The 26,531-nt window shown below is 37.1% G+C and overlaps 3 protein-coding genes across 4 annotated transcripts; 1 reads left to right on the top strand and 2 right to left on the bottom strand.

Moving 5' to 3' along the window:
• Nucleotides 1-7,693: 7,693 nt before the first annotated feature.
• Nucleotides 7,694-9,371, top strand: LOC118265847 (pupal cuticle protein 36-like). The gene is made up of 3 exons (XM_035579089.2): nucleotides 7,694-7,841; nucleotides 8,128-8,455; nucleotides 9,009-9,371. The coding sequence occupies exons 1-3, from the start codon at nucleotides 7,833-7,835 to the stop codon at nucleotides 9,302-9,304; spliced, it is 633 nt and encodes a 210-aa protein (XP_035434982.2). The 5' UTR covers nucleotides 7,694-7,832; the 3' UTR covers nucleotides 9,305-9,371.
• A 3,265-nt stretch (nucleotides 9,372-12,636) lies between these two features.
• LOC118265848 (pupal cuticle protein 36-like) lies at nucleotides 12,637-13,943 on the bottom strand. Of its 2 annotated transcripts, XM_050695133.1 has the most exons (4): nucleotides 13,795-13,943; nucleotides 13,265-13,592; nucleotides 12,930-13,097; nucleotides 12,637-12,854 (listed from the first exon to the last, which is right to left on the bottom strand). In XM_050695133.1, exons 1-4 carry the CDS (start codon nucleotides 13,801-13,803, stop codon nucleotides 12,718-12,720), a joined length of 642 nt encoding a protein of 213 aa, XP_050551090.1. In that variant the 5' UTR covers nucleotides 13,804-13,943; the 3' UTR covers nucleotides 12,637-12,717. The 2 variants fall into 2 exon arrangements, with proteins under 2 accessions (XP_050551090.1, XP_035434983.2); XM_035579090.2 differs by having other exon boundaries at nucleotides 12,637-13,097.
• A 3,652-nt stretch (nucleotides 13,944-17,595) lies between these two features.
• Nucleotides 17,596-23,173, bottom strand: LOC118266482 (pupal cuticle protein 36-like). Its single transcript, XM_035579955.2, has 3 exons — nucleotides 23,013-23,173; nucleotides 18,210-18,444; nucleotides 17,596-17,951 (listed from the first exon to the last, which is right to left on the bottom strand). The coding sequence occupies exons 1-3, from the start codon at nucleotides 23,106-23,108 to the stop codon at nucleotides 17,746-17,748; spliced, it is 537 nt and encodes a 178-aa protein (XP_035435848.2). The 5' UTR covers nucleotides 23,109-23,173; the 3' UTR covers nucleotides 17,596-17,745.
• Between the last annotated feature and the right edge of the window lie 3,358 nt (nucleotides 23,174-26,531).

The raw sequence follows: 26,531 nt of genomic DNA on the forward strand, positions 1-26,531 counted from the left end.
AAGCAACGCACTTGTGACGCTTCTAGTGTTCTGGATGTTCATGTGCAGCATCGAGTACTTACCATCAGGTGATTATCAGCTCGTTTACCAGCTTATATTATAAAAAAATACAGTAGCAATACGATCATAAGACTAACAATACATCTCTGAACTCTATAAAATGCTGAGTAACCATTTTTTCAAACGGAAACAAAATGGAGGAATAATACCCGTAACAAAATATTATAGACATAACTAATTGATTTTATAGTATCACATTTAAAGAACTTTAACAAACAATGCAAGGAAGATACTGTGTAGTTGGTATATTGTAATATTAAATGCATTACTATAATTGGTTGGAAACCGTATCAAAATAACTTAGAGTAGTCACGGAGTTTTCAAAAGAACGTGTAAATTTTGTAACAAATTAGTTTTCTAGCTTGTAGAAAACTTTTCTTGACTAAATGTCATACTTAATCAACTTTCCCATTGGAAAAAATATTTTTCACCCCGTTCGTCGCAAAAACTATTTGTTACCATTGTTACCATTGTAACAGATATTTTTAGCTTGTTATTTTTAATTTAAATTTGCACTTTTCAAATATTTAGATCATTAATTAATTAATTCGTTTCTTTATTTATAACAGTAATTTATAGATTCATCGTACTCCAGATTCTACGTAGTGGTGAGAGATGCACTGGATTGGAAACGATAGAGGCGTACCGTAAAGAGGGGTGAATAGCATTCAAAGGGCAATGATTAGATACAAGAACGGGGTGAATAGATGATAGAACATTTTCCCAATATTTATTCACCACTTCTGTATGTATTCACCTCTCGAATTCTATTCACCTTGTTTTACGGCTCTATCCGCTCCAAATGTTACCCCGATGCCGACCATGATCCTCAGAGCCTCAGAGAGACCGATTACAGAGAGAGAGTAGAGTTAGCGATCCGCACAAAGCTAACTAGTGGTTTACAGTGAAAACATTTCCTAACGAACTTAATAATAAAATTAAATTCCAGACATTCTTTATAACTATCATAAATTTTGCTTCAAGAAGATTAAGAATTATTATCAAATACTAGTGTTTAAATCGTGTCTGGTTAATCAATGTGGGTTTTTACATATAATACTATGTTTAATGATTTTTTGCCGACAAGGTGCCTTCTGCAATGCCAGATAATACTTAGTCAGTCACGAAGAAGAATTGGCTGGAATTAATATTATTAATGGGTTCCGGTTTATAAGGAGTTCTTGGTTGACGGTTAATCCTGTTATTACATATTGCGTCTATTTTAAGCATTGTTAGGTAATAGTTGGACTTGACTGCACGGTTGGTGCGGTGGCTGGACAACTGGCTACCGTGCAACGTGTAGCTGGTCCGATTCCGGCGCGGAGCAACACTTTGTGTGATCCACAATTTGTTGTTTCGCGTCTAGGTGTCATATGTATGTGAACTTTGTAAATATAACCCGTGACACTGGTGAAAATACTAGAGTATGGTAACGTTATGTTTTTTTACCCATACGCCTCTTGCGGCTGTCGTGAGCTGGTGTTAAACTCGAACTTGACTTGACTTTGACTGCCAAAAAATCCGTTGGAGGCAAATCCTTCGCTAGCGTCCATCAGATTTACTCAACTCTCTTATATAGAGAATGGTATTGTTCAGCTGTGGATTGTCACGAGATGTCGATGAACAAATTAGTCTGATAATAATTTTGTCAAGTTTTACGTGTAACAATGTGGTGAAGAGGTTTATGTAGAGAGTCCGACAAAATATTGAAACCACACATGGTTGGTTACAGGTCTGGAGATCTGGTTATATAATTATTTGCTTTAAATAAAGATTTTTTACTCAAAGGATCCGCCTTTGAATCGTATGGGAAATCCAACTGATAAAGTAAAACACGTTAAAAAGGTTAAAAGTTTATTACTCGTAGTAGACGACTTTCGAGCAGGATCTTAAATGTAATTATTTTTTCCACATTAACAAAGATAAAAATTAATGAAGATTTTTAAGTATTTATGAAACACAACAACTACGAATAAATACCAATCCCGGATTCTCCAACAACCCTTAAATTCCTAACTCATGCAACGCACTTGTCCATGAGTGGCGGCAATTGCTTAACATCAGGTGATCCGTCTGCTCGTTTACCGACTTATTATTTATTTATTTTCAGCCATGATCGTCCCACTGCAGGGCAAAGGAGAGGCCTTTGCCCTGCAGTGGCCTTAACCCTCCTTCCACTCGTCTCACCAACTTATACAATAAAAAATTCTCTGGTGGAAAAGCACCCTCATTCTATAACCTTCATACCATCACGACCATCTTGAATTCTATAGGTAATCCTATTACTATTACATACGAACTTTACAAACAGTCGAATCAATCACCGAAACTAGATCTAGATTTGTAGGCTATGTACCTATGTAACTAGATTGGAAGATGCTAATGGTAGCAATATATTTTGAAAGTTTAAGGTCTTGATGTAGATGAGTACGTAGTGTTTGTGTTTGATGTATGGCATCCTTATTTTTAATACTAGCTGTGCCCGTGACTTTGTCCGCGTGGAATATTGAATTTGAATAATTTTTCCGCGGTCACATCTCCTCCCCCGCGATTGATAGCATGATAAAATGTAGCCTATATGTTAACTTGACCTGTTAGTAATAGTTATGCAATATTTGAAGTCGATCCATGCAGTATTTTTTAAGTTTGGCCCAGTAATATATACAGACAAAAAGGCAGAAATTCGTAGACCCCAAGTATTCTTTTAAAAATATATACCATATACAGTTTGGACTTTCCTACGATTTAAATATGACATTCTATTTTATACATAGATTAAGGGTGTGAAAGGGTGTTATCAAAACAGTTATTCACGACCCTGCGACGCCGGCCGGACTTCAATGTTCCGGAGTTTTTATGGTTGTATCTACTGTAGATCTTTTACAGGAGATACAACGGTAGGAAGGCTGCGGGCTTGTCCCATTAAAAAAATTACACAGAGTAAATATTTATTATAATTGTCCTTTCCTTGCACGGGACCACAGGGTCCCGGACCTTAGGAAGGCATACGAGGAGCCGAAGCCAACTCGCAGAGGCCCGTTGAACAATTATAATTATTATTTACCTTAATGTAATTACTCTAAAAATAACGACTCGTACCTTCCGTTTACTAGTCACTTTATTTTCGTAAACCGGAATCGATGAGGTGATCAATTACTTCACTCCAATTTACAGCTAATCATAACGAACTACTTAATTGATTTTTATCATTAAACACGAGTCTTGATGTACTATTCCAATTCTGTCCTTGTAATAAAAGTAAATGTATTAAACTTAGTCTAGCATTTACCGTGACTTCGCTTGTAGCATAAAGATTGCACGATTGGCGCAGTAGCTGGGCAACTGGCTGTCATGTGTAGCGGATTCAATTTCCACACGGAGCAAAATTTTTTGTGATCCACAAATTGTTGTTTCGGGTCGAGGTATCATGTGTGAAACTGTATGTTTATAAATGCACCCACGACACTGGAGGAAACAGGAATGTAAACGTAGTAGCAACGTTTAAAAAATATTGTAAAGATGATGAAGATTAATTAAATCAATTAGATTCGTCCTAATCATACCTTTTAATTTTTACAAAAATGAACATCATCCACAAATTATTATTCACTCCTGCACGGTTTCAAATTATATTTGTTTAAAATATATAATTAAGAAACTCAAAAGTTGCCCCTAAAATTTTTAAAGGCCCTCGGTTTTCCTCAAATCCCATAGGCCCAAACCTATCAAAATATTTATTGGAAACAATGAATGCATTATTAACCAACAAACCAACATATTGACATTCACACCTATATCTATTGAAGTATCTTACTTCTGACTAAACATATTATGTATTTTTGGTTTTAACCACATAGTTCCCGATCTCGCGGGATCTCTTCAAAAATGAGATGTGGAAGATATTCCAGGGAACTCTTCAAAAATCAACATAATGAGCTCTGCGTTTGAATTTAATAGATGTATACTCACTTAGGGCATTGAAAAAATAGTTTAAAAACGGACTTTAACTAAAGAAATATTATAATCTTTCCGAACTTAAGATGAAAACTAACTTAAAACTAAAGAAAACTACGAATTACGAATTTATAACAATTAAAAAAGAAATTATATTAGAACCTATCCTTTATGCTATAATAACCAAGCTTAAACTAAATAATTTAAAAGAAACGACTTAAATCTAATCTAATTAATTTATAAATTAGACTTACAATTTTATTAAAAAAACTAACTACAGTAACTACTAATAATCGATATCAAACTAAACCTACGTTAAAAAGTTTAACCAGAAAACCAGGAAAACCCAACAAATAAACTTATTAATTGACAAATACAACGAAACCAATTTAAAATATACGAAACAGCAGGACCACTACAGACAAATAATCATACGACTGATAATACACATTTTCTACAATAGTACCGAAGCGCTCGGCCGATACCCAACCAAATAATTGTAACAAAACCATAGCGCAATCTATTTCGATCCCAACGCCATCTATCGAGGATAAAGACAACTTGGATTATTTATTTATACTCCGTTCGGGCATTTTCTTTGTACTAAAAGTTTAATTATATTGATATAATTTTTTTCATACCTTTTTACTATTTGTTAACTTTTTTCGATGAATTAAAACAATAACATGAACCGAAGTCGTGTAACGATCGACATAGAATTATCTATACTCCGTTAGAGCGTTTTCTTTGTACTAAAAGTTGTATTATGTTATATTTTTCATTGCTTTTTACTATTTTGTAAAAACAAATTTCCAATGAATTAAAACAATAACATGAACTGAACAATTGTAATTACACCATTGCGCGATCAACGCCATCTATCTACGGAGTATAGGAACAGCCCGACATTGTTCAATTCCGTACTATAAGTACGAAATTGAACAATAGATGGCGCTGTATGTCCGGAATAAATTTATTTTTTATTTTATTTTATTTTATTTTATTTTATTTTATTTTATTTTATTTTATTTTTATTTTATTTTTATTTTATTTTTATTTTATTTTTATTTTTTTTTATTTTATTTTTATTTTATGTTTATTTTATTTTTATTTTATTTTTATTTTATTTTTATTTTATTTTTATTTTATTTTATTTTATTTTATTTTATTTTATTTTTATTTCATTTTTATTTTATTTTTATTTTATTTTTTTTTTATTTTTATTTTTATTTTTATTTTTTTTTTTATTTTTATTTTATTTTTATTTTATTTTTATTTTATTTTATTTTATTTTATTTTATTTTATTTTATTTTATTTTATTTTATTTTATTTTATTTTATTTTATTTTATTTTATTTTATTTTATTTTATTTTATTTTATTTTATTTTATTTTATTTTTATTTTATTTTTATTTTAAATTTTATTTTTATTTTTATTTTTTTTTTTATTTTATTTTTATTTTATTTTATTTTTATTTTTATTTTTATTTTTATTTTATTTTTATTTTATTTTTATTTTATTTTTATTTTATTTTTATTTTATTTTTATTTTATTTTATTTTATTTTATTTTATTTTATTTTATTTTATTTTATTTTATTTTATTTTATTTTATTTTATTTTATTTTATTTTATTTTATTTTATTTTATTTTTATTTTATTTTTATTTTATTTTTATTTTATTTTTATTTTATTTTTTGATTTTTGAAATAAAAATATATCTATGTCCTTTCTAAGGTTCTAAACTATATCTGTACCAAATTTCAACCAAATCCGTCAAATAGTTGCGGAGATTAATGGTATAAGCATAGAATGTTCGACGTGATTCTTTAATTTGACATAACTTTTTTATTTATGAACCGATTGACATGAAACAAACACTAAATGTAAATTTAAGCATCCCACAATATATTCGTGAAAACCGCATCCAACTCGGATCAGCCGTTTCTGAGATTAGCGCGCACAGACGAACAGACAAACAGACAAACAGACAAACAGACAAACAGACAAACAGACAAAAAAAAAGTTAATTACATTTTTGGGTTCGACATCGACATAACAATAACCCCTGCTATTTTTTTTATTTTTATTTTCAATGTACAGACAGCACTTTTCTACGATTTTATTATATGTATAGATTTTAAATGCGAATGTTTGTGAGTATGTTACTCAATCACGTCAAAATGGCTGAAGGATCTGGATGAAATTTGGAATAGATTAGATTATGGTCTGGAATAATACATAGAACATTATTATCACAGGACCGCAAGCAAAGCCGCTGGCAGAAACTAGTTTATTAATTAGTATTTAGGAACGTTGCACAAATCTAGAGCACTTTCAAATATTGTTATCAAGCGCCAATCTTTACTATGATAAAGCCTTCTTTCATATTTTATGACAGCCAACATTTCACCTTTTTTTTATAAAATAAAAATCTTTTATTTACATTATCGATTTCAGTGCGTTACGAAACCAATGAATGATCTGGTAAGCTTCTGTTATTTGGTGAGAAGTAATTAATTTTAACATTTCATAATAGTTCGAGCTTAACTTTCCATTACATATCCTAGTGATTTCATGCTGTCCTTAGGTAATAGACCATGGTATCTTTAGACCCTTTATATCAAAGAGGTGATAAACATTTGGAAAACTTCCAAACCGACTGCTGAATTCAGGAGGCATTCTACGGGCCTATCTGGAAGTCAATGGGGGAAGCATTATGTTCTGTAGTGGACGTCTTGCGGTTGATATGATTATGATGAAAAATCCTAGGGTATAAACCTACCCGGAGCTGCAACAAGCGCAACGCTGCCTAGCGGCTTACCGAAGCTCCGATTCGAAAAGCAGAAATAGAAACGGGGTGATTTTTATTCAATAAGAGTCTGACACTCCCTCTTGCCTCGCACAGGGCGGGGAAAGACATTGGTTGATTTTTCTCCTTTACAACAAGTTGTATAAACTTCACACAATACATAGAAGACTATTTGACCAAAATGGCCATTACGTGTTAAATATTGCCATAAAGCACCTCCCATATGTACAAGATATGATCACCACAGATATTGTTACGACACGATCTAATGATCTCGATTCACGCAATCCAATAAACATTCAAGATCACGACCCAGACAGTGAACTGATATCAATCGATGTATCGATACTTTCGTTTAAAATCGATATATCGAATGTTGATGTTTGATTTTAGAGCTGCCTGAATTTAGTAATATTTTATTATATTAAAAATTTAATATTGTAACGTAACGTCACGCCTTTTTTATCCCCGAAGAGGTGTCCTGTACAACATACACCCACTTTTTCAAGATTTGTGTGATAGTAAAGAAAATTCAATATCATGTTTAATGTATTTTATATAAGCTGCATAGAAGTTAAATTACATCTGTTAGGTATTACTGTTAATTACTTTAATTATTCGTGTTACCAAGTAATAATTTTGATTTAAATTATTCAATAGCCGCTTAAGACTCCTACCAACAAACTAAAGACCAAACTAAGTACGGTACCAAAAGACCAAAACCAACGGTCCTTTTTCCCATAATCTATTAATGGAATCCTTGAAAAAACAGTAAGTTTTGACATACGAGGTCGATCACGTTCGGTAGTTCAAAAAAGCTACCAACTAATTACATGAGGTATCATAGCTCTGGTTTATTATGTGAGCTATAAAGTGACGTCACACGCGTGTGTTCAGGATCGAAGGCAGATGGTATATAATGGGTCAGTCGACTCGCAGCATCACAGTCCAATCTGAGCATCAACCATCTTAGGTTTGAAGTGTTCCAAGAACAAAATAATATAAAAATGAAATTGGTAATTAATTTTTGTTAAGTGTTTAATACTCATAATGTTTTGGTTTAATGGAAATTAATTTTAGTGACCATTTTAATAGTTAATCGTCAAAGATACAGCTTTTGGAAATTTTATTGCCATTTTTCTATTAAAATGTTTTGCAATGTATTTTGTGTAAAATTAACTATTAATTCAATTAACATAAATATGTCCCTTTCAATTTTAATTGAAATACATAAAGCATACATTTTTAATGACGTAAACTGTGCATCTTCTACAAGTTTGAACGTCTTTTTCTTTTCTCCAGTTCGTGATCGCCGCCCTCGTCGCCGTGGCCGCTGCCGGTCGTCTGGAACACCTGGAACGCTCCTACCTTCCTCCTGACAACTCCATCGGAGTCGCGAGGTCCTTGGGTTCCCACGGGGGCTTCGGCTCCGGCTCCCACGGAGGCTTTGGCTCTGGCTCCCACGGCTCCTTCGGATCTAACTCTGGTGCCTTCGGCGCTGCTGGAGCAGGTCTTCAGGGCCGCAACGCTGGTGCTCGCTACTCTGGTGCCACCTCCAACCAGTACCTGCCTCCTGACCATGGACCTTCTGGTGCCCAGGGTTCTCCTCAGTTCGCTGGCTCCTTAACCGGTAAGAGTTTTAAAAATCGTACAAAATATCATAGTATAAAATTATCACTACCGAAAATGATACATAAACTTCTGTTAAAAAACATAAATCAGAATAAAACAAATACAATTAAATTTAAATAAATTAATCTCTACAGTCTACAGCAATAAAAAATCATTTGCATCGACCGAGATATCAATTAAAATATAATAAAATATATTGACATTAATTATGAATAAACCAATACTGTGATGATTTTTTTCTGGCAATTTGTATATTTTAATGAGTTATAAATCATACTTTTGGTTTGTATTATGTAATTGGGTTTATATTGAAAAAATATGTATTTAATTGACAGTTTTATTTCGATTGCGGTTATATTGACTTAACACAAGTAGTACTTATGGTGTTTTGAATCAAGACTAAGATCTTTTGTACATTTACTCACATCACCATAACGATGAGGAACCGTCATTTTAAGTCAATTCCTTAGTCAGAGACAGCCGGTTTAATCCCTAACTAATTCTAACTTATCGGAAATGAACACATTTGTAAAAGAATTCTATGATTACAGGTTTCGGTGGCCAGAACTTCCGCAGCCAGCAGCAATACAGTGGACACGGCGCTGGCCATGGTGCCGCTCATGGTGTTGCTCAGCAATACTCCGCTCCTAGCTCCAACTTCGGATCTCAGGGTTCCTTCGGATCTCAGGGTTCCTTCGGATCTCAGGGCTCCTTCGGTGCCAACTACCAAGGCCAGTACTCCCAGCAGTCTGCCGCCACCAGCCGCCAGTACCTGGCTCCCAACGCCGGCTCCTACCAGAACCCCCCCCAACAAGCCTTCGACGAACAAACTGGATACCACTACTAAGAAGCTCGTGTAATCGGTTTTAGTCAATTGAAACGCTTGTATGTATAATAAATAGCTTTATATATTATTTTGGAGATTTTATTTCATACACTTTCCTTATGGAATTTGAAGTTTGGTTTTACTGGGTCTCGTTAGATATCAAAGTCAAAGTCAAAATCAAATTATAATTAAATATTCCAAATTGAACCATATAATTAGGTACTTTTGAATTTAATGAGAGAAAGGATAGGTGAAATGACGGATTAATTATCAAGGTTTACCCACTACCTTACAATAACGTGATTAATAAAATATTTAGTTAACGTTTTCTGGAAATTGAACTATAAGTATACACCGTGTACCAAAGGACCATTTTTTTTGAGGCTGGAAGGACCAGATTTATTTTTTTCTGTATTACATACAAACCTTAAAGTTCTTCATCAAATTAAATGACCAATGACCTAGCGCGATTTAAAGTTCAATGTTACGTTAATATAATATTATATAACACAAAAAATAATCTGTGTCATTAGACTAGTAGGTACAACGAATTAAAAGTTACTTGTATGTGAGTTAGTTATCACTTAGGCGAACATTCAACTCTGCCAGCGCTAATGTTTTCTACACAAAAACGTTTCATGTAATAGGTAGTAGGTACTTAGTTAATTTAAAAAAGTAGTATTGTTATTAAATTCTGGTTATTTTAAAATAATATTAAAATATCTCCGTAAAGTTGAACTAGTTGCCTTTTTTTCTTCTGTAATAATTTATTCTGATTTATTTCGTTGAGGGATCCAAGACAGTTATTCATATCCCTGGGACGCGCCGGACTTCAGAGTTTCGGTGTTTTTATGGTTGTTATTACTATAGATACTGGCTTACAGGAGATGCAGCGGTTTTAGGAGGCTGCGGCAGGTTTGTCCTATTTAAAAAAAGATAGTTAGCTATTTTTGTATGCTGTTATTAAATTAATTTTTACTATAGTTATCTTAGTAGTCAGACGGCTGAATTCGCTCTGGATCACATAAAAGTATCCCTATCACATGAATATCAGAACAAACCCATTTCAATGCAGTACTGGTTACGATTAAACCTTAAAAGAACAACGTTTTAAAAAGTAAAGTACATGGGTAGGTAAACTTTTAAGTTTTCATTAATTTAAAACCATCACACGATACTTTTAGTATAACTCCAATAACGCACAATCACTATCATTTAACTTTAATACTCCCATAACTACAAAATAATTACAGCTTGCGTACGTCAAACTTAGAAGATGCGTAGTAATCCATTCATGAGCCACACATTCACGTCATACCAAGCAATTAGGTGGCATAGTAACAAATTGGTTACGAATTCACGTGGTTCGGCATGCTTCGGCACATATGGGCCGTATGGTACCACAGCTTCAGAGAATCCGGAGGTGCGGACTACCTAGCGGGTTTACCGGGGCTCCGGTTCGAAAAGCAAGCGTAGGAACGGGGTGGTTTTTAGTCAGTAAGAGTCTGACACTCCTCTCACCTCGCCTAAGTCGAGAGAAGCCATTGGATGATATTCCCCCTCAAAAAAAAAAAGCTTCAGAGAAAAAGTCCTGAAACAACGCTTGCGTTGTGTTTTGTCCTATGAGTGAGGTTAATGAAAGCTCAAAGGACTAGCAACGCACTTGTAACTCCTTTGGTGTTTCGGATGTCCATGTTTGATGCCGTTTACGTACCATCAGGTGTTCCATCTACCCGGAGCTGCGTACGGCTTAACGGGTTACCGGGGCTCCGGTTCAAAGCAGAAGTAAAAACGCGCTGCTTATTAGCCAGTTCAAGTCTGATATTAGGGGTATCTCGCCTCACATAAAGCGGGAGAAGTAATTAGATGATTCTCCCTCTCAAAAAAAAGCTGATCCGTCTGCTAATTTGCCGCTTTATACCATAAAAAAACGAAGAAAAAAATCGAGTAAAAAATCTTCAAAGCCTATTCAATTACGTAACATTGCGAAACTGCTAATCGATTATATTCGATGGAAAGCGAAGTTCACTGTCTGGGTCATGATCTTGAACATATAATTGCAGTGCGTGAATATACGAATAATATGATGCATGAAACGGCCATGTGCAAAGGAAAAAGTGATTTATGGTTGAATAGATTAGTGTTATTGTCATTAATCAATTGTACTGGACAAACGCTTGCGTCTGCGTTTGTACTTTGCCAGTTCATTTTATGTTTTTAATACACAGGAAATTTTTACTGCCTTTCATCCTCAAAGGGGTTCTTTCTACATATTTTAAATATCTGCCTTTCACTATTAATAATTTTGTTTGTTATAAGTCCCATGAAACAGGGAATAAGCTTACTGCCATGGACCGAGCACGATTCTAGGCTTCGAGTTATTTAAGCGTATTCGAAAAGCTGAAAACATTTCAACCGAACTCAAAATGTCTTATTCAGCAATCGTACTTGTGGTCACTAGTAATTGCACTAAGTTATCTATGAAACTACGAGTACTAGTTCATTTATAACCCTCTAAATATCTGATTATTTTGCTTACCAAATACATTATAATTATGTTCACAAAAATCGTGATAACTGGCAGTCTAATATTACTTTTATATCATGTTGATAAGGATCAGAATAGCTTAAAGCAGTTTTCATTAAACAATTTTATGAAGAAAAAACTATGAATGTTAACAAGTTATTAATACTTAATAATGGACTATAAGGTGTTTTTAAACTTCAAATAGATTATAACTATTATTTAAGTATCTTTTGTAAGATCCATACTATGATTAACAAATTAATTAGAATCATTTTGTGGTCTGTAATTTTGTCTACCTATTGATTATCTTAGTTTTTGCTTGAAATTGATTCTTTTAACATTTTGGAGCTGTCAACACCTGCTGGATAGTAGTTAAATGTTTTGTTTTTTTTATTTAATGCAAAAAATATAGTGTAACGTTGTCTAGACAAAATGATGTGATGATGTAGTATTTCCTGGCTTGTATATATCCCATTCTTTCCAGTGGAGGGTCATGGCCTATTATGTCAATCAATAATATGTAAAATTATGTATTTATTAAAGAGCATCCCTATTTTACTTATTACTCACGGAATAGAAACAATATTTTTGAAGTTGATTCTAAAGATGAAAGGCCTAAATCTACATTTTTTTAATTATTATAAGTTGTTTGTTCTCCACGGACTCAAGCCCTTGTTATACAATGAGCTACGTCTTTTGGTCAATATTTAATAATTCTTATTCAATAATTATTCTATTATAAGAGTAGAAGAATTAAACTTTGAACTAATTATAGGTACTAAGGTATAATTCAGTGAACTGTGACTTGGGAAATAAAGGTCTGTCATAATATTATACACAGCTATTTATTTTGTATACATATGTACATTTGCTACAAAGATACTCATAGAACTAAGGGATTAAGAACTTAGTACTGGTATCCAGTTTTCTCGTCGAAAGCTTGTTGGGGAGAGCTCTGGTAGGTCTTGGGAGCCAGGTATTGACGGCTGGTGGCAGCAGACTGCCGGGAGTACTGGCCTTGCTGAGATCCGAAAGAGTTGGAGCCTTGAGATCCGAAAGCGTTGGAACCCTGTGATCCGAAGGAGTGAGATCCCTGGTTAGATCCGAAAGAGTTGGAGCCCTGAGATCCGAAGGAGTGAGATCCCTGGTGAGATCCAAAGGCGTTGGAACCCTGAGAACCGAATTGGGAGCTAGGAGCGGAGTACTGCTGAGCAATACCACGGGCAGCACCATGAGCAGCACCATGAGCAGCACCGTTTCCATTGTACTGTTGCTGGCCACTGAAACCTGTAAAAGACACAATTTGAGATTATTTTGTACGTTCTAGAATATCTTAAAATAATTTCTTTCAAATATTACAAAATATACAAAATGGCCGTTGACAACTCGAAGCCATAGTTCGAGATCATCGTCTTTTATGTAGACTTACAAAAAATGATCCCCTTAAGTCTTACCATTCTGGGAGCGAGCAAACAGAGAAGCACCCTGGGAACCAGAAGGTCCATGGTTGGGAGGCAGGTACTGGTTGGAGGTGGCACCAGAGTAGCGAGCACCAGCGTTGCGGCCCTGAAGACCTGCTCCAGCAGCGCCGAAGGCACCAGAGTTAGATCCGAAGGAGCCGTGGGAACCGGAGCCGAAGCCTCCGTTGGAGCCGGAGCCGAAGCCTCCGTTGGAACCCAAGGACCTCGCGACTCCGACAGAGTTGTCAGGAGGAAGGTAGGAGCGTTCCAGGCTTTCAAGACGACCGGCAGCGGCCACGGCGACGAGAGCGGCGATCACAAACTGAAGTTCACAGTGAAAGTTAAATTATACAATTGAAAAATAGCCTAGCTTTTTTTTCAAAGTCATTTTTTACGTCATAATATTTTAGCAATTATAATTTTTAATCAATTTTATTTCAGAACAGTAAGAGATATTTTTGTTTGATTTTATTTTATCACAATATTAAATCTCAAACATAAGACATATCAAACAAAATCTTTACCAGTTTCATGTTGAAGTAATTGGGTGGGTGCAGTGGAGTAGCAATGAGAGATGCTTAGATTGTACTGTGATACTGCAACTCGACTGATCCATTATATACCAGCCACCGATCCTGAATCAGCTGACGTCACCTCATAAACCAAACTAAATGATAGGCAAAGTAATTAGTTTTAAACATTTTGAGCTACCGAACGTGATTGACCTCGACTGTCAAATTTCACTGTGATCATCACTCCCAAGGATTTCCAGTAATGTCGATGGACAAAGGACCTAGTAAAGTGGTCTTTTGGTACGCAAATATCTGCATAGGAAGGGGTCTTGGTTTGGTATTTCATTGATAGATCCGCTCGCTTTTTTTCGCCAAACTAGCGGTGCAAGTCATGACTCTGATAAGTCGACGATACGGTATCACGATGTAATCCTAAAGTGTCATGTCACGTTTTCAGATATTTCGGTGATTATTGTTTTTAGTATGTATGACAAAGATCTATTTCGTAATTATTTATTTGTTTAGTAAGAGTTGGAATTGTAATGTTTTCGTGGAAGAAATCCTTACTAAAAATTATGCCACATTCATTTTGTTTAATTTTAGAACTCGTACTCGTATTCATAAGACTGCCACGTTGGTTGAGTGGTTACAAGTACGACTGCCAGGCAAGGGGTCTCGGGTTTAATTCCCGAGTCGGACTAAGTATTGCTGGATTTTTTCGGGCAGTAGTAGCACGTAGTCTGGATTTGTGCCTAGTAATGGCATTATGGCAATAGACTTACCCCTAATTACATGGGTCTTATAACACAGATTGTTAAAAGTAGCTGTACTTTGTACAGTGTCATTACGTGTCATAATGTGTACTTCTGCTCACCCAACAACAACGTATTCATAAGTAAAAATATCTATATGTATAACAAAAATTTAATCAAATAAATATTTTCTTATTACTTAGTTGGTGTTCCAGTGTGAAGTGTGTTTTGAAGTCACTAAAGTAAAATAGTTTACTATCGGTGCCATTAAATCATCACCTTTGTATTATAGAATAAATTACCATTCAAAAACAGCAAATTCATAGGTATCTACCTAATTTAAGACGACATATCATATTACCTTTGAGGGATTATTATGCAAGCAGAGTTAAATGTATGTACTTCCATTCACTTTTGTCTATTATTTTATGGGTTTTATTTCATTTTATGGAAATTAAATGAATCTAAGGAGTGGAATTTCTGGCGTGACCATCAAACGCTAACCTATAAGTTTATAATAACTAAGTGTAGAAACTAAACCTTGATTAATTTAGCACTAACTTCTTAGGTTGGTGGATTTGGAATGATACACCTAAATATGATTTAATAATAAGGCTCAGCCCCTATTACATAGGACCTTAACGCAAATGGTGAAAAGTGGGTGAACATTGGACCTCTTTGGGGATAAAAGGCGATAATATTTTTTATATTAAACTACTGATCTAAGAAATGGTAAATCTAAGTAAGTTAATATAGACTAAGAGGGTCCGATTAGAGTGACACGATTGGTATTTTAACACGAACGAACTCGCGATAGAATATACTGGCCTGAATTAATTGGTTAAGATCACTGCCATAGATTCGATCTAAAGGAGTCAGTTACTGGGGAAACCAATGCTTAGCAGTGGATGTCTTTTGATTGCTATTATGATGAAGTTGGGGGTAAGCCCGAGATTTCACAGAATCAGCGAATGCTTTTTACTTGTACTATAAATTATAATTTAATAGTAATATGTGTTTGTTTTTTTAATTAGCCGTACTCTAGGATTTTGCCCTGTGGCTTCGGTGCGTTTAAAAACATACAATTTCACATACACACCACCCAGACCCGAAACAACAATTTGTGAATCACACAAAGAGTTGCTCCGTGCGGAATCGAACATGCTAAGCGTTGCGCGGCAGCCGGTTGCCCAGTTACCGCGCCAACCGCCATATAAACGACCTAGAGTTATTTTTCTTTGTATTGTGTAGTCTATCAAAAGTTCGATCATATCTTTGATCATATAATATCTAACATTTAAAATACTGTATGTGAATAGGATCTAAACCAAACATATTACATTTAACAAGAAGATGAAACAAATCGATACGCATCAAGTGATCTTGAACATGATATAATTACAATGCAGCAGACATGTTAATAGCACTCTTCTTTTGTAATTGTATTTCCAAGAAGCTTTTGCAATATGAGCTCTTATTTTTTAGGTTTTAGAGTCTCTATAAACAATTTTTCTATGCGAATGGCCTATGAACTCTCTAAGAAACATACATTCTCTAAAAATATTTTTTGTCATAATGCATTTAGCATTATTTGCTGAAATTCTTCATTTGTTTTTTGTAGTTCAATGCTCGTAGGTCGTAATAATAATATGCGTATTTAAATCCTTTAGGAATGAACATGAATTACACAATGGGATTCTTCAACTAATATTTTAGAAGATCAGTGAAAAACTAGCGAGGTAACACCAAGGTGGTTTTAAAACAGTATGAGATCAATGCTTCCTAGTTTTTCTTCGGAAAACTTTGAACTTAACAAATATGGCATTTATTTTTTCCAAGGTATCTTTTTAATAGTCATTTGAACAAAGTCAATAATTTGTATCTTCAAAATACGTAATTCTTAGAGTTTGCTAGGGGGATAGAATCATCCAATGACTTCGATCCCTATGCAATGGGCGAGGCTTTTAGGGGTTAGTCTGCAAATCGGTTACTTACTTAAAATCACCCCAAACTCCTGTTTAGCGAGCTGGAGCCCCGGTAAACCCGCTAGGTAGTCGGCAGCTCTGAGGATAGAATATGAGGTTCGATCCCGATGTAATAATCTTTTAGTTAGCTGCAAATCATTACATAAAGGTTTTTTTATAAGGACTACAATTTAACGTACGGTGGATAAGACAAGTCTCTCTTACTGCCGCACTCAGAGACATTTAATTATTACTGAAACCATTCCTTAGTTACGATTTTGTTCCGAAAACAATAGGCTACTTTCCTACTAGTCAAATTCAATACTTTTTTCGAAACGTCAAAAACGATATTTTCTATGAACTTTGTATGAAATAGTGCGTTATGACGTCATAAGTTTTTGACGTCAAATAGCAGACTTATTTCTAGAAATTTAGCTAGAAAAAATCGAAAATTAAATAGTTCATCAAATTTATGAATGAGAGTGTGATTATTTTTTAATATTTTATTGTATTGAAAAGTTGTAATAATTTATTTTTGACCGAGGATAGTACCCAATTGCTAAGGGCTAAGTAACCATTACATGACTCTGAGTATGTATGTGGTTAAAGTTAGAGTTTCTGTTAAAAACCTTACAAAAAGACCTACAATAATCTACAGTTGTAGATCCTGATGTGATGGTGATATCTGCGGGACCAGACCCGTGCGTACAACGCATCGCGTTCCACGCTTCAAAGAGCCATCAGACCACCACAGATGGAGCCCAGTACAGCTGATTCCCGACTCGCAGACTATCTAGGTTACCGGGGCTCCGGCTCGAAAATAGGAGTAGGACGGTGCGGTTTTTAGTCAATAAAAAGCTAATACTTCTTCTCGCCTCACCCAAGGCGGGAGAGGTCATCGGATAATTTTCGCAACTCAAGAAAAAAGGCTGATGATTCTTGAGTGAAGTATAGTAGAGCTAATGAGTTTAAAAATATATTTGTAAAACAAGTTTTACCGCAGCTTCAAAGAGTTTTCATTGAACACTTAAATGGTAAACTATGTCAGTCAATGTAATGCATAGTATTTACATAAAAAAACCAATGAAATAACCATATTATTTGTACTATTTTTATTAGCTTAAAACGTGTACATTGAATTTGAATCACTATTAAATTAATGGCTTTAAAATTTTCGTCACAAAATTACTCTTTCATTTTATTTTATCACAATTATTTGACTAAAATAATTAAGTGTATGATGTTGCTTAGTAGTGGTATCCAGTTTGTTCGTCGAAGGCTTGTTGGGGGGGGTTCTGGTAGGAGCCGGTGTTGGGCGCCAGGTACTGGCGGCTGGTGGCGGCAGACTGCTGGGAGTACTGGCCCTGGTAGTTGGCACCGAAGGAGGTAGGCTGGTACTGCTGAGGAGCTTGGAAACCATTGTACTGCTGCTGGTAGTTTTGGGCTCCGAATCCTGAGAAAATATAAAATAATTAATTTTGACCCAATTTTAATCTTCTGGCCGATAGACGGCTTGCTCCCGTATATTGAAATGATAATGATATCATGAACCAGAATTTTGTTAAAATGGTTCTCAAACCCAAACAATCTATTATAATATTATTTGACAAATATTTATCCTGAAGTACTAAAATATTTTACAACTTTTTGTAGTAAAATATTTTATTTTTGTACCAATAAATGAACGACATTTAATAAGCTATGTGCTTACCGTTAGCTCCAGAAGGTCCGTGGTCAGGGGGCAAGTATTGGTTAGAGGTGGCACCAGGGAAACCGCTGCCAACGTTGGATTCCAGACCATTTCCAGCTCCACCAAATCCAGAGTTACCTCCGAAGGAACCCTGAGCGCCTTGGCCAACTCCTCCTTGGAAAGGAGGGAGGTAGGCGCGTTCCAGGTGCTCCAGGCGAGCTCCAACTGCCACGGCGATAAGGGCGGCGATCACAAACTGTGGAAGTAAGTGAAGTATGAAGTTTTCGTAATATCATCATCACCTTATCAACTATCGGGTGTCCCAAAATTAACGCAAGATTTGAATTTGCCGCCATTTGTGCAGTGAAGTGTTGGCAACCCTGAAAAAAGCAATTTGACAGCTAATAGATTTTCTGATCCTGTTGGGTCGACGTTTGACCGCTATCTCACCTGATGGTAAGTGATGATGCGGCCTACGGTGGAGCACGTCTGCCCATAAGCAACCTATTCACTCGGGCCTTGAAGACACCCAGGTTATACCCATCAGGAAACACAGACTCCGGCAAGGAGTTCCACTCCCTAGCAGTTCGCACAAGGAAGCTTGAAGCGCTTCGTGCGAGTGGGTGGGATATCTACCATGAAGCGGTGACGCCTCGCCGATTGTCTTGTGGTTCGATGATGGAAAGGACTAGGGGAATCAAGTTGTGCAATTCCCCCGCACACTCTCCGAAATGTATCCGGTAAAAAACGGAAAGGCTTGCGACCTTGCGCCTGTGTTCAAGGCTTTGAAGCCGGGCCTCCACAAGCGCATCATCGTTGATGAGCTTCTTGGCACGCCTTTCAATGTGTTCGAGCGCATCCAGCTGGTATTTAGCCGAGCCGTCCCAAAGGTGAGAACAGTACTCCATACATGACCGAACCTGCGCTTGGTACAGGCTCAGCAGTTGTTTTGGTGTGAAGTACCGTCTCACCTTCGAGAGGATACCCAACTTCCTACCAGCCAGATGCGCCTTCGACTCTATATAAGAGCCGAAGTTTAGCGTTGGCGATAGAGTTACGCCAAGAAGCTCTAGATGATCCGATATTGGAACGGATACATTTCGGAAAGTAGGAGCCAGCGGAAATTGACTCCGTTTGGCAGAGAATAGACACGCCTGGGTTTTGGTAGCGTTGAACCTGACCAAGTTGGCGTCACCCCAATCGGAGACCGCCTTCAAGGACGAGTTCAACCGTTCGACCATGGATTCTCTTAGAGACTGGATCTGTGTTCCGCTAGTCCGCGCATCGGACACATACCTTTCAACAACTGTGCTGTCATCTGCATACCCAAAGATACCGGGCTTAAGCAGGTCGTTGATGTGCAGCAAAAAGAGCGTTGCTGAAAGTACTGACCCCTGAGGGACTCCGGCGTTGATACCAAATTGGTCAGACGAGCAGCCATCTATGACTACTCGAATTGACCGATCCCTCAGGAAGTCTGCAATCCATCTGCACAGATCAGCGGGAAGTCCATATGCAGGAAGCTTGCCGATAAGGCTGTCGTGCCAAACCCTGTCAAAGGCCTTCGATATATCGAGAGAGACCGCTATTGCCTCCCCGTGCTTCTCGATGGCCTCGCTCCAAATGTGGGTGGCATACGCAAGAAGGTCCCCAGTGGATCGGTTGCGGCGAAACCCATACTGCTGATCGCTGAGGAGGTCGTTACCTTCAAGGTATGCCAGGAGCCTGTTGTTAAGTACACGTTCCATACTCTTACAGAGTATGGACGTGACCGAGATTGGTCGGTAATTGTTAGGGTCGGCACGACTACCTTTTTGGGCACAGGCTGCACGTTGGCCAGCTTCCATGCAACCGGCACTTGACCAGTCTCCAAGGAAAGTCGAAACAGGCGTGTCAGGATTGGAGACAACTCAGGCGCACAGGTTTTTAAAACCACGGCCGGGATTCCGTCGGGGCCACTGGCCTTGTTCACGTCGAGATTACGCAACGTCTTATACACCTCCTTCTGTCGGATGCGAATTTTCGACATTTTCGTCTCGCATACGTTATTTAGAGAAGGAGGTATAGCGCCACCAGTATCAAGACGTGAAGATTCCGCAAATAGAGAAGCAAACAGGTTTGCCTTCTCTACCGCGGTGTGTGCCAGCGTCCCGTTAGGCCCCAGGAGAGGTGGGAGTGAAGGGCGGCAGAAGTTCGATTCAACCGCCTTGGCCAGGGACCAGAATGCTTTACTACCCGCTGGGTAAGAAGCCAGTTTGTTCCCTATTCGGCCAATGTGGTTGAACCGGGCCATCCGTAATGCCTTTTTGCATGACTTGGCAGCCCTGTTATAGTCTCTCTTCCTCTGAAGAGTGTCGTCAGCCTCACGACGCCTGGCATCCGCCCATGCCAAGTATGCCGCATGCTTTCGCGCTTCAGCACGTCTGCAGTCGGCATCGAACCATGGACGAGTCCCACCGAAAGATGTCGCGTCCGAGAATGGAATGTAGTATTCCATGCCCTGACGCAACACCCCTGTTATGGCATCCGCACAAGCTGACGGGTCCTCAGTAGAGAAGCAGACAGGCCGCCAAGGATAGGATGCAAAAAAGGATCGCATCCCATCCCAATCTGCTGACTTGTACCGCCACATCCGCCGAGATCCTCTGGGACAAGGATCCGGTGGGGAGTACGTGGATACGGATTTCACCAGACAGTGGTCAGAGCTACCCAAGGGTGAAGATACTGACACCGAGTAGCTGTCTGGATCAGTTGTCAGCAGAAGGTCTAGGCAGTTGGCAGTGTGCGAGTCGACATCGGGCACCCTTGTGGCCTCCTGGACCAGCTGGGTCAGGCCAAGCGTTAGCGCAAGCTTACGCATTTCCCTCCCAGCATGGTCAGTGCACTGGTATGGGAACAGCCACTCCTGGTGATGGGCGTTAAAGTCCCCCAGTAACACCAACTGGGCCGAAGGGTACCTCTGCCGAGCCGCATCCGCCGTCTCCACAAGGTGCTGCGCTAATCTGGTCGTCTCCAAATCTCCGCTGTGCGACCGGTAGACACAGGCATAGAGGATTTTCTCTATGCCTGTGTCCACCAGTATCCACAAGGTTGAAAAACTGGGGTCCTCAAAGTTTCGGAGACGCCGGTAACAGACGCCGTCTTGGACGTATAGGCATACGCCTGCACGGGGAACGAAATTGTGCTCCAGAGAAAAGCCTGGGTAGTTCAGGTATGATACGTCCGACGGACATCTGATCTGGGTCTCCGAGAGAAACAAGAGCGTTGGGTTCTCGGTCTCCAGATGGTGATGGACCGCATTGAGATTTGAGTGCAAGCCTCGGATGTTGGAGAGGTGCACTTTGAGGGAGGAGTGCAGCCGCTGTTGAACCCTTTTCTTAGCTCTCGTTTTCATTATCGTAAATAAGTTGCTGAGAGGATGGCAGTGAAATGTTCCCCCACACAGGCGACCCCAGACGCGCACTGCAGTTAGCCACATCAATGGGAGGCCAGCCTGGAGACTGCGGGGACGCCCGAGCCCCCCCACGTAAATCCATCGGGCCCTCTCTTCCGGTCGCCAACCGGCACGATGGCGTATACGTGGGATTTTTCGCTAGATGGCGGGGCAGCCTTTCACGTGTGGCTAGCACGCTAATTGGGCCCCCAACTATCTGCGGTCGGCCAGCGGTGCACCGTGCCTCGGATCCCGCTACCCTCCGCGACTGGCCACCCGATGCAGCCACACCAGCGCGCGCCAGATCGGTCTACCCATAGTGAAACAAACATTTCGACCCATCCTCTCGTGCGGCGTCACCGAGCATCGTGGCGGAACACGGCTAGGCCGCTTGGCGACACGGTTTTGCTCGGTGGGTGGTTATAATGCCGTCGGCCGAAACCTACCACCTGAGTGTCACCTGTTTAGCACCACCCAGAGGCCACGTGTAGGGGTTCAGTTTTTTAAGGGTGCTCTCCTACGGACGAGGGTGACTCAGCCTCCAAAAAATGGAGCGTTACACGATAGAACAACGTGTCTTCATTATTAAAAAATATTTCAAAGACATTTCCAGGTCGTGTACTCTCTCGTTTTGGTGATCAAAATTGACCTCCTAGATCGTGTGATTTAACACCATTAGACTTCTTTTTATGGGGTTATTTGAACTCACAAGTCTATGTCAACAAGCCCACAACCATCCGTGCATTAAAAGAGGAGATTCAACGCTGCATCAACGAAATTCAGCCACATTTATGCAGAATGGTCATGAAAAATTTAACAAAAGAGTGCGCTTGTCTCGCAGAGCCGTGGAGGCCATTTGTCCGATGTGTTATTCCACACATAACCCTATCCTATGTACTTTACGAATCAATAAAAATATAACTATCAAAAGACTAAAAACGGCGTTTTTTATTTAATTCAAATCTTGCGTTAATTTTGGGACACCCTATATAACATGTCTTCTGCTGAATATAAAGCTCCCCAATGATTTTCTGATCCTGTTGAAAGCGACTTGCATCAAGTGGCTCAATTTGACTCAATTTTTATAATATCGTTAGTCCACCTTGTTGGTGAACCTCCTGAGCTGCGGTGGTTTTGTATAGAACTAAGATAAATGGGAATGATAATAATAGTACAAGTTTTTGAATCGATTTAGAAAAAATTAATTTAGAAAATGTTAAAAGTGGGCATTTTTATCTGCTGAATTATACAAAAATTGGTTCTATTTGCATGCCTGATTTAAATCTAAAAAAGTTACATTATTAATATTTGATGTAACAATATGAGAATCACTTCTATTGTTTTAACTTCACAGAGAAATAAAATAAAATCAAATAAATAAAAAAAATTACCAGTTTCATGTTTCTTGTTTGATCTAGGTTGGTACACTCAAAGCAAAATGGTTGAAGCTCAGATTGGACTGTGATACTGTGAGTCGACTGACCCATTATATACCATCTGCTGTCGATCCTGAACACACGCGCGTGACGTCATTTTATAGCTCACATAATAAACCATAGCTATGATACCTCGTATAATTAAATTGAGGCAGTTTTATGCTACCAAACGTGATCGACCTCGTATGTCAAAATTTCTCTTTAAATCAAGGATTTTATTGTTTATACACGAGGATGTTTACAGTAGTCGTGACCCTAAAGTAGGTGATGAGTCCATGTCTATTTACAGTAGTAATAAACTGTTTGAATTTAATTAGTTTGGACAAAATGCTAAGATTCAATAGATTGATGAGCACGAAGTATGAGGTTCGGGATTTGCTAAAATTTGTGTTCTTTGTAGTGGGATCTGGAATTATTATGCTATGAGTTTGTCATAGTCAAATTACCTTAGTATACTGGAGAACTGTTAAATTAACCGACAATGTTGATGTGATGTGAATGTTCCATTCAATTAGAAATTGGTTACTGATCATGGGCCCTCTTATTAATATACTAGCTGTTGCTCGACCAACTGCTGACAGAATTTGGGATTTTAATTTTTTCCTAAATAAAGTATTCACTGCTGAATACATCAGCTATATGCCAATAAAAGTCCCGTAAAAATCGGATGACCAATTTCAGAAGCTAGCCGGAACAAACAGACAGACATTTCAATATTGCAAACTGACACCGCAATTTTATTTATTAGTCCAGACTAGATAAATTTATCCAAGCCTGAATCTTATTAACGAAAATTTAATTTCATCTAAAACCACATGTCGTTGCAATATCGAATCCCTATTACATGTCGCTATGTTTTTGGATAATTATGTTCTTTTATAGAAAATAATTATGTCTTAATCACCCAAGATATCTTTATTTGATTGCATGTTCATTATAAATTGTATAATGAGATGAATGGTACAACATTTATATTCTAGTATTATTTACTTCTATGAGTACAGTCAGAGTAAAACACGGCGGAGCTTTAGTGATTTGAATAGAAAATTAAGTTTTAATAACTGTGATAGAGCCAAAGCTAAATACATTCTTTTTACTTTGTCTCTCACTAGAATCTTGTCCTGTGTCGTGGCTGCGTTTACAAACAAGTTCACAGACACATCGGGTCTGGGTAATACAAACAAACAACAATTTGTGGATCAGGATGTTTTCTCACGATGTTTTTCTTCACAGTTTGTCACTGGTGTCTAAATAATCTTGAAAAGTACATTTAAGTCGGAAAAAGTTACATTAGTAGTTGCCCTACCGAGGGCATAGGTTTCGATCGCCCTTATGCATGAGAAGCAGGCGTCTTAAATAGCTCCTAGATAAAAATAATTAATTGGTAGTCAGTTTTCTTTGAATGAATATAATATTTTATTTTAATATTCATTTTAACCTCTTGTCCACCGGTATATGAGACACTACCGAAAACACATTGTGTTTCGCGTAGATATATCAGGGGTTAATATTTTATTTTTATCCCAATTTATACATAGTACTTTATTTTTGTTTCTGCCTGTACATACACATGTGTATATTATACCTACAAAATACTCCTTTGATCGCATAGTATGTTAAAAGAGCTACAACTAATTGATTTTCATTCACCACAGTCATTAATATTTGGACACGGTTCGTATCAAACAAAATATTACGTTTTTATTGTAAGTTTTTTTGTAAATAAACACCTGCCTTATAATCGTTCGCCATCTTTACTCGTGTTTTTTTTTTCTTTTAATTCTTATACATACTTTGTAGTTTTCGACTGTGTAGTTATAGGGTTCTTTCATTAAATGTCGGTGAAGTTTTAAAGTATCTTCGAGTCATGTTTATTGCAGTTTTAGTTTGTTTTGCATATTACATACACACTTAATACAAGCCTTTAGCGTTTGATATTTTATAGTACCCTTAGTACGAGTTTGCTTTACGTTGAACGAAAACGAAACGAAAGTGCGTTCGGCGCTCTGATTGGCCGATGCGAATGAACCAACCAATCAAAGCACCGAACGCGCTCTCGTTTCGATCTCGTTCAACGTAAAGCAAACTCGTACTAAGCCCTCAAATCGCCCACTGTGCAGTGTGCAACGCCTGTTACGGCTACAGCACATTCCAAGACTGTGTTTGGCCTACGGAATCTTTAGTCCGTGAATGAAAATCGCACTTTGCTATAACTTTTTTTATAATTCATTAATGACGTAGATTCAATCAAATTTCAAAGTACGTATCGATTCATCAATCGTATCCTTTGTATATAAGCGAAATACATACAATAAATTGGCTTGTTGAATAATCTCAAAATTGTGGCCAGGTGGTTTATATTTTCGGGTAAATTTAGTTTTTTTTGTGTTTTCTTAATTAAATATAGAAACTGCTGTCATGTGAACCGATAATAATAATAAGACTAAAGATAAAAATAGTTTATTTTGCAAATATGTGTAATACAAAAAAGTGGAGTTTAGTTACATAGCGAACTCACCCATACTCTATCAAGCTCAGCTATATTTTAACAAATTATAGTAGTTAAAAGTTCAAGTCAAAGTTAAATAAAAGAAAATAAATACATATCAGAAATAAAAAGATAAAGAAAAAAATCTTGTTTATTGCAAAATTAAATACAAACAAAATATTTAAACAAAAAGTCACATTAACAGATACAATGTTAAAAATTATAGTTAAAGCTATTTAGCTTTTAATAAAAACAATTCGTAAGTATAAGGCCATCATCGTCAACAGCTCTTGGTATAGCTCATTATACGGTTCCTTCACAGATTTCATAATCTGTTACACATTAAATTGAGTTACTTGAGACAAAACATTTATATGGACGACATTAGATATTAAATCGACAATAACATTAATAACTACACGATTAAACGTAAACCTTACATTCACTTAACACAACATAATAAAACAATTTCAAAACTCAATCAGATCGTCAAATGAAACAATACTTAGCTGTAAAGCGATCAAAGTGAATTTGTGAAAGACTTCTGCGATTGCACTTCTCTAGGTTTTAAGAACTTAGGAATCGACAACAGTTTAATATCGATACAAATGTTACATGTATCTTGATCACGATACGCATGGATAAGGCTAAATATGATCTTTAAATTTTATGTGTATTATGCCCTGACGGTTTATTCACTGTTTTATTAAATTTAATTTAGATCACAACAATGAAAAATTAAGTGTTACATTATTTTCATATCCGCATTTCGGTCTCCTACTACAGTAATTGAATTTTATTCTTTACTAACTTCTGCCAGCGGCTTCACCTATATGCAAGTGGGATAAATTTAATATCCTATCACACACGTCAGCTCATACGTTCAGTAGTTTCAGCATGATAGACGTCCAAGCAATCAAACAAAAAAACATTTTAGCATTGATAATATTAGTGTGATGATGTGATCATTATCGTCTTGTAATTGT

Source organism: Spodoptera frugiperda, chromosome 7, assembly GCF_023101765.2.
Source record: "Spodoptera frugiperda isolate SF20-4 chromosome 7, AGI-APGP_CSIRO_Sfru_2.0, whole genome shotgun sequence".
In the NCBI taxonomy this organism is placed as follows: Eukaryota; Metazoa; Arthropoda; class Insecta; order Lepidoptera; family Noctuidae; genus Spodoptera; species Spodoptera frugiperda.